Source organism: Xiphophorus maculatus, chromosome 4, assembly GCF_002775205.1.
Source record: "Xiphophorus maculatus strain JP 163 A chromosome 4, X_maculatus-5.0-male, whole genome shotgun sequence".
In the NCBI taxonomy this organism is placed as follows: domain Eukaryota; kingdom Metazoa; phylum Chordata; class Actinopteri; order Cyprinodontiformes; family Poeciliidae; genus Xiphophorus; species Xiphophorus maculatus.
Genome location: NC_036446.1, coordinates 29,299,349 through 29,315,015, shown reverse-complemented (window position 1 = coordinate 29,315,015; position 15,667 = coordinate 29,299,349). Strand labels below are relative to the sequence as shown.

General features: G+C 42.8%; 1 protein-coding gene across 1 annotated transcript; it reads left to right on the top strand.

The window, feature by feature from the left end:
• The first annotated feature begins 855 nt into the window (after window positions 1–855).
• Window positions 856–15,224, top strand: pdpr (pyruvate dehydrogenase phosphatase regulatory subunit). The gene is made up of 18 exons (XM_023332798.1): window positions 856–947; window positions 1,521–1,794; window positions 2,432–2,565; window positions 3,353–3,434; window positions 3,551–3,714; window positions 3,801–3,922; window positions 4,353–4,470; window positions 4,777–4,926; window positions 6,114–6,306; window positions 6,520–6,644; window positions 7,635–7,790; window positions 8,181–8,314; window positions 9,239–9,387; window positions 9,476–9,588; window positions 9,658–9,752; window positions 9,846–9,935; window positions 12,076–12,258; window positions 12,923–15,224. The coding sequence occupies exons 2-18, from the start codon at window positions 1,532–1,534 to the stop codon at window positions 13,328–13,330; spliced, it is 2,679 nt and encodes an 892-aa protein (XP_023188566.1). The 5' UTR covers window positions 856–947; window positions 1,521–1,531; the 3' UTR covers window positions 13,331–15,224.
• The last annotated feature ends 443 nt before the right edge of the window (window positions 15,225–15,667 follow it).

Genomic DNA, 15,667 nt, shown 5'->3' with positions numbered 1-15,667 from the left:
GTGTATTTTGGAAATCCATTTTTCTTCTCAAAGCAGTGTTAACATTTTATCACAAACTGTGCAATGAATAAAACCAAAATACCCAAATCAAGAGTAGCAACATAAAAAAGACTGTCACAGCAGATAATTACGATGGTGCAGCAACAATATAACAATGTGTTAACAATGTAATACCCCACGTGAAAGCCCTCTTGCTACAGACTGTATCTAGTTGTAAGTATGCGACTAATGTGCTGAGTGGAGATTATACAGTTTGATCGCCACGACAGACGAATATCCAGGGCTATTTTCTTTTTGCCCCTAGATCTGAAGTATTCATAAAAAATAAAACCAGTGTAGTCAAAGTAAAATACATTGTTCTATAGAAAAAACTATATTTTGCAATTTTTTTTTCATTTTTAAAATCCATTTATATTTTAAATGTACTGAGGGAAAAGCAGACCCCAAGTTAAATTCCTTGTTTGTTTGAACTAACAAGGGGAATAAACTGATTCTGACATTTTTAAACGTGTAGGTTGTATCCTACGTCAGCACGTACATATTTGGTTGGAAATTCAAAAAATGTAATAGGTCAACTGGTGTGGCTGGCATTACTTTCCAGTTGTGAAATACAGTTTTGACTATGTTGCAAATGGCATAAATGTTTAAAAATTAGTGATATACAGACGGGATATTATCACAACTGACCACGAATCAAATTGTGTTTAGTACTCCTTATTATCTCAGTTCCGACTTTCTTATTAACGGAGTGAAACGGAAGTAAGAAAATAAATGACAAGGCTTGGGAATAAAATGGGGCGTGTGACTTTAATTTGAAGTTCCACACCGGAAGTAGCGCCTCCAATTGACGCTAGCTTGATTCATGTGGCGACTTGCGCTCGTATCAGTCCTTGCTCTTCCCCACTTTGTTTGTAAACCTACAGCAACGGCCGGACTTGGCTGACTAGGTGAGTTTAAGGCCGTCGTGAACAAATTAAATGTCAGACATGTGTTTTCATATTCTGTCATTCGGTGGAGTTAATATACAAAGTAGTGAACATTAGCTAGCGTCTGCTACAAGCTACGCAGTGTAGCTCCAGTCAACCCTGATAAGTTAAACCCAGCCACCAGAAAGCCTCGCAATGTCAGGGCGGCTTTTATGTAACTATAAAAAAATGAGGCTTGCTTCGGCCGCTTTACCTCCAAGCTGAGTTCGCAGAACAATTTATGTGTTAAAAGTGTCGTCAGCTAAAGCTAGCGGTCCAGCTATAGGGAAGCTTTAAGAACAGTGCTGTCTTCACTTAACTCAGACTTGTTTTCACCTTGCTACTCCTCCAAGGCTCCTGCTGCTCTTTAAATGTGGACCACAGAGCTTTTCAGTAAAATAACCCGTGTTACTTATGAAGGCTATAACCGTGAAATGACTGCCACGCTTGTTTAACCAGCATTTAAACTATAAGGAACACTTGTCTTAATCGCCTTTGCGGCGTGGACCAAACCTCCCTCACTGAAGCTCTTATGTTTGTGTTTGTTTGCTGCAGAAAGCACAGCCATGTGCAGCTGTGTGCGGAGCTCCAGGGCCATGGCCCCTGGGCTGCTCCCCAGGCTGCTGCTCCCTCAGATGGGCTTCAGGCTGGCGGGCAGGGGGCTCTGGACCTCCCCGCAGTGTCTGGCTGTCAGCGGGGACTCCCAGCTCCCTCCTGTACCAGGCCAGGCCCGGGTGGTCATCTGTGGAGGCGGGATTGTTGGAACATCAGTGGCCTACCACCTGGCCAAACTGGGCTGGACGGACATCGTTCTGCTTGAGCAGGGCAGGTGAGAGGAAAACCATATATTGTACTTAAAGGGGCACGATTATGTATTTACCAGGCACAGAGTGTCATTTTACTACACCAACTCCATTAACTAACTAGCTAAGTTGCTTTCAGAGGATTTAAATGTACTTAGCAGTTTAAAATCTGGAAATTGGGCCTTTGTCTCTTTAAGAACCTTTTGCTCTTTCAAGACATCATCACAATTCCTCAATTAAGCCTTTAGCATTGCTCTGAGGAGCTTTGCACTGAGAAGTAGATGTGAAGCTCTACCAGGTGCTTGCTAATTGCTGCTGGCTAGTCTGAAGGAGCTAAGTGGGGGAGTTGCAGGGAAGGAGTGCTCTGTAATGCAGAAGTTCACCTGGAGATAAAGAAAAGGTGTCCCTTGGTGATAGCAAGGATTTAGCATTTCCCGTGGCAACCATTTGGAGCCAAAATGATTTCTTAAACATGTATAAAAGAATCAAAGCAACACTCCAGGCATGTTTTTGATGAGGGAATTACATTACAACATTATGTAAAACTCAAAAAAGTTGATTTGACATCACGGTGGTCCAGCCTTAAATTGGTTCATATTGGTCTTCAGGAGAAGATCATAAGGTTGAATATTATGTTTTATTCATATTTTGCATTTCGCCCAGGCTTGGTGCAGGAACAACCAGACTCTGTGCTGGCATTCTCAGCATGGCTAAACCGATCTCCATCGAGTCTCAGATGGCCAACTACTCCAGCAGCCTTTACCAGCAGCTGGAGGAGGAGACTGGTGTTAAAACAGGTTAGATGCTTTCACAGCCTTCACCCATATTCAGCTTTTGATGCTGACAATAAAGGGAAAATTGCAATGTGTAACTTCATCATCATTAACTTGAACTGACGGATACAAATAGCATTTTGCACCACCTGCCTTTCCTCTGCCTGTACTAGCATCTGTGTCAGGTATGATTAATTAAATTTGCGCTAGACATCCATAAAGGAGTACAATGTGCCTCTGAAATAGTTTTTTGCATTAATATATTTCCATTTGCATTTTATATTGACCATATGAAATACTTTTTGGGAAGGTAATGCGCTGCAATTTTATATATTTATAAGGTTGTGTTATGTCAAAAATAAAGCTTGTAAAAATGTGCAACTTTGACTGCAGCTTTTGGAAAAAGGTCCTGCAAAGTCAGCCATTTTAGGTCGCAACAATCACAAAAAAACATCGCAAAAGTTCCGGAGGGACTAAATGCAGCACCATGCACAGGCGGTTTAGCACATTCATGAGTTATAATCAGTCCAGATTGAAATCCCGACCGTCTCTCATCAAATCTGACGAAGCAAAAACAACGAGAAATGGTTTGAACTCTCCGTGTTTAGATGTATAAAACTAGCAACGATGCCATTTTTCTTCCACTACATTGGCATTTTCTGCCTTGTGTTGGCCTATCATGTAAAATCTAAATAAAATACATTGAATTTGTGGTTTTTAACTTGACAAAGTTTTAAAAAAAAACAAAATAATTTATAAACATTTCTGACTCAATACTTGTGTGTGTGTTGGATTTCTTATTATTTTCCAGGTTATGTGAAGACCGGTTCTTTATGTCTGGCACAAAATCAGGATCGCTTCATTTCACTTAAGCGCCTGGCAACGAGACTCAAGTAAGACAGGCAGTTGAACTCATTAGTGTCAGGGGCTACATGGGTGTAGGCGGAGGCCATCGATTTGCTTGATTTAAAGACAGTAAAGAACAATGAAGTTCCTAATTTATCCACAGAGTGTTGGGGATCAACTGTAACATTATTAAACCCAAAGAGATTGCCAAACTCCACCCCCTAGTCAACATTCATGACCTGGTGGGGGCGCTGCATCTCCCCGATGACGCTGTGGTGTCCTCACCCGACGTTAACCACGCGCTGGCCGTGGCTGCCGCCCGACAAGGTAACTTCAGAGGGAACCCTGACTTCGCCCCGTTTTTGTCTCTCTCTCTGTCTTCCTCCTCATGTTTAATTTCTGTTGGTTTTCAGGGGTCCAGATTCTGGACCGGACCGCTGTTCAGCAGGTGGTGGTGGAGAAAGGCCACGTTATGGCTGTGGAGACTGATCGCGGCTCCATTGAGTGTGAATACTTTGTCAACTGTGCCGGTCAGGTAAAACTCATGCTCTCGGGACTTGGTGCCTTGTTTACATCAGGAAGTTAGCTGCATATTATTTTCAATGACATTCAACAAGACTTCTGCGCATCCTTATAAAGCCTTAAATTTATATATTTAAAATGGAGGCCTTAAAATGTCTTAAATCCATTGGAAGATATGTAAGTTGGCCTTAAATACGTTAACCAGTCTTAAATTAATCTTTAATCTTGTATATTCTATATAGTTTTCTCGTGAAACTTTTCTGTCAGGCTAAAGTTTGAGTCACCACAATGTTCTGTGACTCAAGGCGGTTGAGGCTACCGCTAGCTAGCTGCTAATAAAACCTTTCTAGCTAACTAGATTTATTGTGAATATCTTTGGTGGGTCTTGTTTGTTTGGTTCATGCAGTCATCTGGTGCTTCTTCTCCATGTGTCTCCGCTCCAGTGGGCTTACGAGCTGGGCCAGGCTAGTGAAGTGAAAGTGTCGGTTCCGCTCCATGGCTGTGAACACTTCTACCTCCTCACCAAACCTCTCCAGGAGCCACTGGCGCCCAACACTCCAGGTCTCTGAAATAAAATAGACTGATTTACACTTTTTTTGTTGCTGTAGTTTCTAATCCATTGGTAAAGTTTGTTTTTACTTGGAAACTGCAGTTTTGGGTAGTATTTTAATACACAATCCTCCTTTGCTCTGCTAGTCACAAGATAATGTCAGAGCCTTTGAGACCACAGGTTGCAAAACCAGAGATTGGGAACCACAAACATTCTTCTTGGTGGATCTCTGCTCTTGTGTATGAATTGTTAAAGTTGAGGTTGATCTAATGGGACTTGTGTCTGTGATTTTTTATTTATTTATTTTTTTCCCCCAGTTATAATTGATATGGATGGTAGGATGTACGCGAGGCCGTGGCAGGGAGGCCTTTTGTCCGGTGGCTTCGAGAAGAACCCCAAACCAATCTTCACTGAGGGCCGCAACCAGCTGGAGATCCAGAACATGCAGGAGGATTGGGATCACTTCGGTAACGAGGACCGACCGAGCACTCTGAGAACTTTATTTGACTGCATATTAATATATTACAGGGCTGCAGCTCATAATTATTGTAATAATCAATTATTGTATCGATTGAGTGAAAAATTGGCAAATCTTGTAGATTTTTCATTTAATTACTTAAGCCCTTTTTATATAATATTAGAAATACATCTAAAGATAATAATCAAATATTAATTTTTTATTAATAATAAAGCAAACATTTTATTTTCCAAAATGCAATAAGGCAGCATTCCTTTAGCAAACAATTGATCATTTGTAGCAAAGGATGCATCTGCAGCTAAAAAAAAATACTTGTAACATCAACATGTGAGAAGCTCAGCGTTCTATAGAATGTAGGATGGAGCTATTGATTTTTATTTTTTGATTAGTAATCACAGAAAAAGACTGCTATTTTTTTGTTTTTTTCTCCCCACAATTTAAACCAGGTAAAGCTAAAACTGTGGCACTTGAGGAGCTCTGGGTAGAACAGATTTACAGACAAAAGTTTATTTTTATCTTAAATGCATAAAATTTTGTACAGTTTTGGCTTAATTACTGCTCTGAATATATTGTTATTTGAGAAAATGGCATTTTTTTGAGTTTGCATACTCCTGTTTAATTATAAACTAAATTAACAATTATTTCAATAATCGATTCATCACAATTAATTGCCTCAGCCCTAATCGATTACAAGATGGATTACACAGGCAATAAATTAGGCTATGATGGATTTTGAATGCTCCCACATTCAGCACAAACAAAAATTGAATAAAAATCAGTTAAATCATTCTCTTTGTTTTAAAATACAAAAAATATACTTTTATTCAAAATGAATGCTTTGGTTTATTATTTTTGTCTTTGTATGAGTCGTTGTACATATGTCTCAATACACATGCGTTCTTTAATCTTTTGTCCTTGGCCTCATGGTAGTAATTTGAGATGCAAGCTGACAGGTTGTCATAACTCTCGTCAACCTCATGGGGAGGACACAAGTTCTCAGCCAAACCTGAACCACAGCAACACGCAACTAAAATACCTCGGCTAAATTCTCACGGAGGGGTCACTTTGGCATAACAACATGCCGTCCGAAATCTGAACACACCAATCTGGATTATTAGAATATAGAAATATTTGCCGGAGAGAAAACTCCTTACCGTTGCGCTCTTCTGCTTCCAGAGCCGATGCTCAGCGCCCTGCTGAGAAGAATGCCGCACATCGAAACAGCCGAGATCCACCAGCTGGTCAACTGTCCAGAGTCCTTCACGCCCGACATGCGCTGCCTGATGGGGGAGACGCCGGGTGTGTCTGGCTACTACGTGCTGGCAGGGATGAACTCCTCGGGTCTGGCCTTCGCCGGAGGAGCCGGGAAGTAAGCAATAACTCATTAAATGGGGGAGAAACTGTATGTTTCTAAAAGTTTTTTTTTTTTTTTTTTAATTTATTTATTTTTTGTTTTACAGGCATTATTTATTTACTTTTTCCATGTGTGTTGAATGGAAAGAAATGTTTTCATACGTCGACTCTCTACTGTGATGTTGACGTGTTCAGTGAAGCTCAAACAGCCTCTTCCTGCTGTGTGCAGGTACCTGGCAGAGTGGATGACCTACGGCTACCCCTCCGCCAACGTCTGGCCTCTGGACATCAAACGCTTCGGCAACCTGCAGAGCAGCCGAACCTTCTTGAGACACCGAGTCATGGAAGTCATGCGTGAGTAGCGGCCGCTCCTCTAATCTGTTATCCTAAATAACAGCAAAGTGCTCTCTGATCATTCATGCAACTTCTTTGAAAAAAATACTTCTCTAGAAATGTGGACGTCAGATTTACATGCGTACCAGGAACATATGAATACAAAAGTTTTGACCGGAACCTTTTGTATTTGTGTTTTTAAAGAAAAACAATGTAAGTCCCGGTCCTATTATAATTAGATGTCTTCCTCAGATCTACAAGGTCCTCTGAAGCTCAACACTTGATCGGTTTACACTTTCAACTCTAAGGCTTTTCACAAGGGTTCCTGCACCTGCTGGGAAATAATTAAACATATCGATATCTTACAGTATTATCTAGTTCTGGGTAATTATGGAAAAGAAAAAAGTTCAGAAAAGTTTTTAATTTTTACTCAGTCACCATATCTCCTCCCAGCCATTCATTCACCAAATAATCCATCAGCTTATCAGTTTCCTAACAGTTGGTGTATTTTGACGTTTATGTGATACACTCGTATTGAATTCTTGTGTGTGTATATATAGTACAGACCAAAAGTTTGGACACACCTTCTAATTCAATGAGTTTTCTTTATTTTCATGACTATTGACATTGTAGATTCACACTGAAGGCATCAAAACTATGAATAACACATGTGGAAATATGTACTAAACAAAAAAGTGTAAAACAACTGAAAATACCCCTTATATTCTAGTTTCTTCAAAGTATCAACCTTTTGCTGTGATTACTGCTTTGCACACACTCTGCATTTTCTTGATGAGCTTCAAGAGGTCGTCACCTGAAATGGTTTTCACTTCATAGGTCAACCTGCCCTGTCAGGTTAATAAGTGGGATTTCTTGCCTTATAAATAGTCATGAAAATGAAGAAAACCCATTGAATTAGAAGGTGTGTCCAAACTTTTGGTCTGTACTGTATACTCATTGAGAAATTATTTTTTAAGGTTTTTTATTGTTATTTCTGCATCTCATTTTTAGCCCTGCTGTATGAGCTGAAGGTTCCTCGGTGGGACTTTCAGACCGGCCGGCAGCTCAGGACCAGTCCCCTGTACGACCGCCTGGACACCCAGGGGGCTCGCTGGATGGAAAAACATGGCTTCGAGAGGCCCAAATACTTTGTTCCTCCTGGGAAAGGTGCATACTGCTCAGCACCACACCAAGCCTTCTCAACTTCCTAACATTTTTTTTACTAGCCAGTTTGAGAATCAACAACAGAGAGTAAAGTAGAGTTAAGAGAAGTCATTGCAGGTGCTGTTCCAAGAATGCACCTAATATACTTAATTATCAGTAAAGATGGAACATCTAAGGAAATGCAGTGATTTTTACTGCAGATTTCCCAGAATTTGTCAACAGAAACTAACTTTTACGACTGCTACCAAGAAACTGAATTCATAGAAACACATTGTTTATGGTGTGACATTATCGATTTGAACCCAAGGTTCAAACTCATTCTTTTGAGTTTTTGCAGTGTGATTTCTGGAGGTGTTTCATGAATAAAACCCCTGCTGTTGCTTTCTTTTTCAGATCTGCTGTCCCTGGATCAGAGTAAGACCTTCTACAAGCCTGACTGGTTTGATATTGTCGGAGCAGAAGTGAAGTGCTGCAAAGAGGCCGTCTGTGTCATCGACATGTCCTCCTTCACCAAGTTTGAGCTGACTGTGAGTCACGTCTTACAATCAGCATCAAATTAGGTAGAAAAAACCCAGTTCCCCTCATCTGTAGCAGTTTTAACTATCATCTTTGCCTTCAGTGTTGCATTGATTTGTAACAAATCATTGGCTCTTTTTAAAGATTCTACAGAAAAGCTAGACTTTTCTGTAGAATCAATAAAATACTGTTTATATATACATATATAGTTTGTCACCAAAATAACGTGACAAGGTCAAGCTTTCTATTTGTTTTGCCATTTTGTTGTTCTTTCATTCAGTATTTGTATGGGTGCTTGAAATCCTTGAAAGTGCTTTTTAAACTGCTTAGCTTTGTAATAAAATACAATCTCACGTTTGATTAGACGCCTCAATTTGGAAACATTAATTCCAAGTGAGCCCAGAAGTTTACATACAATAAATACATATATATAAATATATATATGGACAGGTCGCCAGTCTGTCACAGGGCAACACAGAGACGGACAGAACATACAACCATGCACACACACACCTAGGGAGAATTAAAAAAAAAAATATATATATATTTTTGTGGGTAAGCATTTAATTTGAGCAGGAATCTAACAATTTATTTGAATTGTTTGAATGTAGAATATTACCACAAGATGTTATTAATAACAGTAATAAATTATATGCAATAGTAAATTTAAACTTCCTTTTTTAGTTTTTTTATTTTACATATAAGTTGTTTGAAAAGTGTTGAAGTATACTGAGGAAAAGTATGCACACCGTGTTCATAACTATATCAAGATTTCTACACAATACAGGCCTCCACATGCCTCTTAAAGCAATTCACTATTGATCTTCTGAGCCTGTTTCTTGTTCATTTCCTCTCTACTTCCCTGTTTTTGATTAAACTCAAACATTTGGGTTGGATAAAACACAACGGAAGTGATTTGTGAACTTTTGTCTCAGTCAACAGGCGACCAGGCTTTGGAGCTGCTGCAGTATCTGTGCGCCAACGACCTGGACGTTCCCGTAGGACACATCGTCCACACCGGCATGCTGAACGAGAGGGGCGGCTACGAGAACGACTGCAGCGTGGTCCGCCTCAGCAAGAACAGGTTGGAGCCAAGAAACGGCGCCATGGACTTAAGATCTATGTTATAAAAAACTCATCTAAAATGGAAAACGATCTTCATTTGCCTCCAGTTTCTTCATCATCTCTCCGACGGACCAGCAGGTCCACTGTTGGTCTTGGATAAAGAAGCACATGCCCAACGACCCACACCTCCACCTAGAGGATGTGAGCTGGAAGTACACAGGTGAGCCTCAATGTTCTACTACCCTCTCTGTCTCTTGAAAAGGTTGCTTATCAAACTTTTCTCTTTCAGCTCTGAATTTGATTGGTCCGCGAGCAATGGACGTTCTGGCTGAGCTGTCGTATGTCTCCATGACGCCCGAGCACTTCCCCTCCATGTTCTGCAAGGTGAGAGAGACAAGTCGAAGCGAAGCTGATGATGAGCGGCTTGTTGTTTGGTCTATGCTCTTGCCCTCATGTTGCCCCTGTTTGTATTTGCAGGAGATGAGTGTGGGCTACGCCAATGGGATCAGAGTGATGAGCATGACTCATACCGGAGAACCAGGTTTCATGCTCTACATCCCCATAGAGGTGCAAACGAGTTGAATTAAGACGACAGGACAGGGTGTTTGAGAAAATGAGCTCAATTTTCTGATCACTTTTGACCTCTACTATTTTGAATTTAACAACTTCGATTAATTTTTAAAAGAAATGTGACTGCCCAGATTTTGAATTATTTAGATTTTCTGTAGTGCACATTGTATTCCAGGTCAAAATGTTTTTTTTCCTTGCACAGCCCACAGTTTTATGCACATTCATTCATTCATCCATCCATCCATCCATCCATTTTCTTCCGCTTTATCCGGGGTCGGGTCGTGGGGGTAGCAGCTTCAGAAGGGAGGCCCAAACTTCTCTCTCCCCAGCCACTTGTTCCAGCTCCTCCAGGGGAATCCCGAGGCGTTCCCAGGCCAGCCGAGAGACATAGTCCCTCTAGCATGTCCTGGGTCTTCCCCGGGGCCTCCTCCCGGTGGGACGTGCCCGGAACACCTCACCAGGGAGGCGTCCAAGAGGCATCCTGACCAGATGCCCGAGCCACCTCAACTGGCTCCTCTCGATGTGAAGGAGCAGCGGCTCTACTCTGAGGATGACTGAGCTTCTCATCCTATCTTTAAGGGAGAGCCTAAACACCCTACGGCAGGGGTCCCCAAAGTCGGTCCTCAAGGGCCGGCATCCTGCGTGTTTTAGGTCTCGCCTTGGTTTAACGCACCTGGATCAAATGATGGCTCGTTAGAAGGCCTAAGAAGAACACTGACATGCTGAGACGGTTGTTACTGCCACCACGGAGAGAACTAAAACATGCAGGATGCCAGCCCTCGAGGACCGACTTTGGGGACCCTTGCCCTACGGAGAAAACCCATTTCGGCCACTTGTATCCGCTATCTCGCTCTTTCGGTCATGACCCAAAGCTCATGACCATAGATGAGGGTGGGAACGTAGATCGACCAGTAAATTGAGAGCTTCGCTTTTTGACTCAGCTCTCTCTTCACCAAGACGGACCGGTACAGCGCCCGCTTGACGGCAGACGCTGCGCCAATCCGCCTGTCGATCTCCAGCTCCCTTGTTCCCTCATTCGTGAACAAGATCCCGAAATACTTGAACTCCTCCACTTGGGGCCCGGTACCCCATACTCCCGGAGAACCCCCTAGAGAGCTCCCCGAGGGACACGGTCGAACGCCTTCTCCAAGTCCACAAAACGCATGTAGACCAGTTGGGCGAACTCCCATGCACCCTCCAGGACCCTGCTGAGGGTGTAGAGCTGGTCCAGAGTTCCACGACCAGGACGAAAACCACACTGCTCTTCCTGAATCCGAGGTTCGACTATCCAACGGACCCTCCTCTCCAGGACCTCTGAATAGACCTTGCCAGGGAAGCTTAAGAGTGTGACCCCCCTATAATTGGAGCATACCCTCCGGTCCTTACGATGAGGGAACACCAAGTCCAAAGTTGTTTCTCATCATTGGGGTCTTCGGGCTGCGCTTTGTCTGGTCCCTCACCTAGGACCTGTCTGCCTTGGGTGACCCTACCAGGGGCATGAAGCCCCAGACAGCATAGCTCCTAGGATCGTTGGGGCACTAAACCCCTCCACCACAATAAGGTGGCAGCCCAAGGAGAGTTAGGTTCCTTAATTTTGTGCGATCTGCCAGTAATTACATGTTAAACCAACCATGCCCTTCTATCTTATCCACCTCCTCAAAACTCTGAAACTCAGCCGCTGTCCCCATTAGCTCGGCCATGTGAGAGGGCTGACTGACACAACCGCCCATCATAACACGTCTGCTTATGTGCAGTCAACTCAAGTCACCTCATAGTTACCAGCTTAACAACTTTGTTTATATATTTAGCAGCTTTTCAGACAACAAAAAAAACAGTATCTGCCAAAATCTGAAGCGGCAGGTCAGCCTATATATAGATTGGTGGTTGGCCAGAAAACTGCAATCAGTGCACCCCCCCTCTTTTTTTTTTTCTTTTTTTTGTCCCTTGTGGTGTAAAACTTTAGTTACTTGAATGGACAATGATCAGCATGTTGACAATAGGTTAACATCAACTTCTGATTGCCACTGCACATCAGGTCACATCTTCTCTGTATGGTGATTTATACCGGTAGGGATTTCAGGAAAAACACCGATTCCTGTGAAGTTTAACTCTGATTTCATCCGTTTACTCCCTCCAGTACGCGCTGCATGTGTACAACGAGGTCATGTCAGTGGGGCAGAAGTACGGCATCCGTAACTCCGGGTACTACGCGCTGAGGAGCCTTCGCATCGAGAAGTTCTTCGCCTTCTGGGGTCAGGACCTCGACACGTTCACCACGCCGCTGGAGTGCGGACGGGAGTTCAGGGTCAAGTTCGACAAGGTCGGTCCGCCCGCTGGGGAAATGTGCTCTCACCGCACACCCACGGCATATTTATTGGAGCGCAAAGCTTCGTTTCAGTCAGTTTGCCATCTGCTTCGCTCTAAATGTCCTGACTGCAGCTGCAGACACCACAGGCGGCACTTTAAATCAACAAGTTTACTGTTGAGCTCAAAACCAGAACCTCTGGTGAGTTGCAGCTGTTGTGTCAGTGCAGTATTGCTAAAACGGGCTGCACGGCTAATAATCAGTTCCAACACACTGAGAAGGAACATGGCTCTGCAGGCGCCACAGAGTGGGCTCTGACTGCCTTCTTTTATAGAGCAATTATTTGTTTGTAAGCACAAAAGATGCATGCACTTTGCCTTTAAACTGTCACTGGTTGCTATGGTTACTTTTCATTGTCTTGTTGTTTTTACCACTAGTCTGTGCACTGTTTATTACAGCATGAGAAAACAAGTTATTCTTCAACATTAGTGAATGAGATACTAAGGAGAAAATAGGTGGATCTGAGCTCACTGTGATTTGTAAATAATTTAATAATTGTAAATAGTTTGAATAGTTACAACAATATGCTCTGCAGGTGACACGCACAGCGACAGCGGGTGTGTACGCAGCGTGACGTCCATTGATAATGCCCCTGTGTCTCTGTGCCTCTCCTCCACAGGACACCAACTTCCTGGGCCGTGAGGCGTTGCTGCAGCAGCGCCAGGAAGGCGTGTTCCGCCGCTTCGTCATGCTCGTCCTGGAGGACCACGACACGGAGCTGGACCTGTGGCCGTGGTGGGGCGAGCCCGTCTACCGCAGTGGCCAGCTGGCCGGGACCACCACCAGCAGTGCCTACAGCTACACCCTGGAGCGCCACGTCTGCCTGGGCTTCGTGTCCCCGCCGCCGGGCCCCGAGGGCCTCCCCACGCCCATCACCCCCGACTTCATCAACCGCGGCGACTACGAGGTGAACATCGCCGGACAGCGCTACCCGGCCAAGGCCAAGCTGTACCCCTTCAGCTCCCTCTTCACCCAGCAGAAGCGGCGCAAGGAGGACATGGAGCTCAGCAACCTCCAGGGGAAGTGAGGCGACGGGAAGCGCCTCCCTAGACGACACTCCTTCAGTTCACTCCTCCTGACCCAACCCAGTGTCTGGTGTGAGGGCTGGATGTACAAGCACTTCCTGTTGGTACTCTAAAAATCAGTTTTGGGGTTTCATCCTCTGCTTTTAAAGTGCAATATTTAGAAAAGCACCTAACGCTTGAACTTTCATCTCATTGAAATCCATTTTGTCATCCCACTCTGTCGTTCCCACCCTGACAACCCCGACTGCTGTGCCCCTGCAGTCTGTGGTTACGTGGCTTTATCAAGGCAAGATCAACACTAGCTGCTGCAGACTTTACCAGATTGTTGACTTTAACCCAGGGGTGTCCAAATGATGATTTTAGAAAAAAAAAAGTATGCAACTTTTACAAAACATGTTTTGTTTTACATATTTGTTAAAATTCTCACCATGTCATAACAGTATAACTTTAGACAGATAATCTGTGAAAAGCTTTCTTCTTCACTTCCTCCCTGAAGAAGTGCACTGCTCTGGGTCATCATCCTCATGAACGTGCTGCTAAACGTGCTAAACAGTTGATCTGCCGTCATCGGTGGCCATGCTAAGTAGCATTAGCAATAGTGACAAGGTGTGCTGAAGCTGTATCATAGCAGAAAGGAAGGGGGAAGGAGGAAAGTGGCATACAGCCTTGATTGACAGCGCTAAGGCCCTCCTTCTGGCTCTGATTGGGTGTTTCTAGTTGGGTCTTCTGCCTTCTCCCAGTGTTATTTTTTTTCCCCTCTTCACAGATTGTCTCACGCTGTCACGACATGGTGACAGTTTGAACAAATATGTAAGAAAAGTATTATTTTATAAAAGTTACATACTGCAGCTTTAAGGAGAAACACAAACTATCTTAACTCCATTTTTGGCTTTCATCTTAATTTGATAGTACACAGCACCACAAGCATCCACTAACTTTTGCTTGAATGTAGACTTGGGTGCATCCATTTATTAAAGTAGGCTAAATAAGTGTTTGTTTTTGTTCAAAAGGGACACATATCATGTTTTTGCAGCCTAGAATACATCTAAAATTATATACAGATACTTCCTGTGTTGAAATCAGCCTGGTACATTTCATTAAAAAACTGCATTAAGTTTGTTTTTTTACACTAGAATTTGCATTTTTCATAACAAAAGGCATAATTTTAGTTGGGCCCCCCCTGTTGCCAAATGTTTGGACACCCCTGCTTTAACCCGTCCTGAAGGATTTTACTCTGACTCCACTTCATGAGCTGTTGAGGACATTGTGAAGGAAACACAAGCTGATGTTGCACTTCTGACCACAAAGTTCTCAGCTGTAAATCTGCTGCTGACAAGGAGACCGATTTCAGAAATTTTATACTCTTAGCCTTATAACAATTTGTCAGAAATCATCTTTCTGTAAAAGGGAAAAAAACAACCTCAAAAAAGCCTAGGATAATTACTGATAACCCAGAATTGTTGTTTTTCATCCACCACACTTCATCCTCTTGCAAACACTTTGTGAAACTCTTGAAGCAAATCAGAACAGCTTCCTCCTCTCTGTGCTGGTGTTATCTGCTGAGAACTGCTGTAATGTTGTTTTCATGTGTGCTGCACTGGTGGAAAAGATATTTATGTTCTCCTCTTTTCTTTTTTTGAAACGTTGACGCACTTTCGATTTAGTTTTATTGAATGTGAGGCTGAGAGGAGAGCAAATCGGCCCTTCTAGTCGTGCTGTTTTCAGTCCTCCATATCTAATTGTTTTCACATGTTTGTGTAAAGGAAAGAATTCATTGCAGTTTGAAATAAAAATGTATTTTTGTATAGCTGATGTGAATAGAAATCTTTTGTTTTTTTTTGGTTTTCGTATTTTGTATCAGTTGAGTTTGCATTGTCGCATAAAGAATTACTTGAACAGTTGCAGCCGCTGTTATTTTGAATCTTTAAACGTCTATCACATGTGAGATGTCAAAGCTCAGAGGTAGCTTGAAAATGTACAAAATTTAAAGAGGTGCAGCAAAAGTGATTAGCAACTGATTGAGGCATTCAGGACACGTCACTGTGGAATATGTTTTCCTCTTCTCAGATATCAAGTCATGACACGTGTGAGACTGTCATACTGCTGCAATCTTCAGTCAGAGGTCTCTTCAGATTTGTCGCAACACTGACTGCTACCAGAGATGCTTCCTGCTCACAGCATCACCATCTACAACAACTCCATGAAGTTATGACATTTCATCTCCCTTTTATGTAAAGTATTTATTAGATGAATTGAATGATAAGTGGCCGCAAAGATTATACAGATTTTTTTAAGTGACGAGTTTTTAGTCTGTAAATTTGTGGGGCTCTTACAGTGAA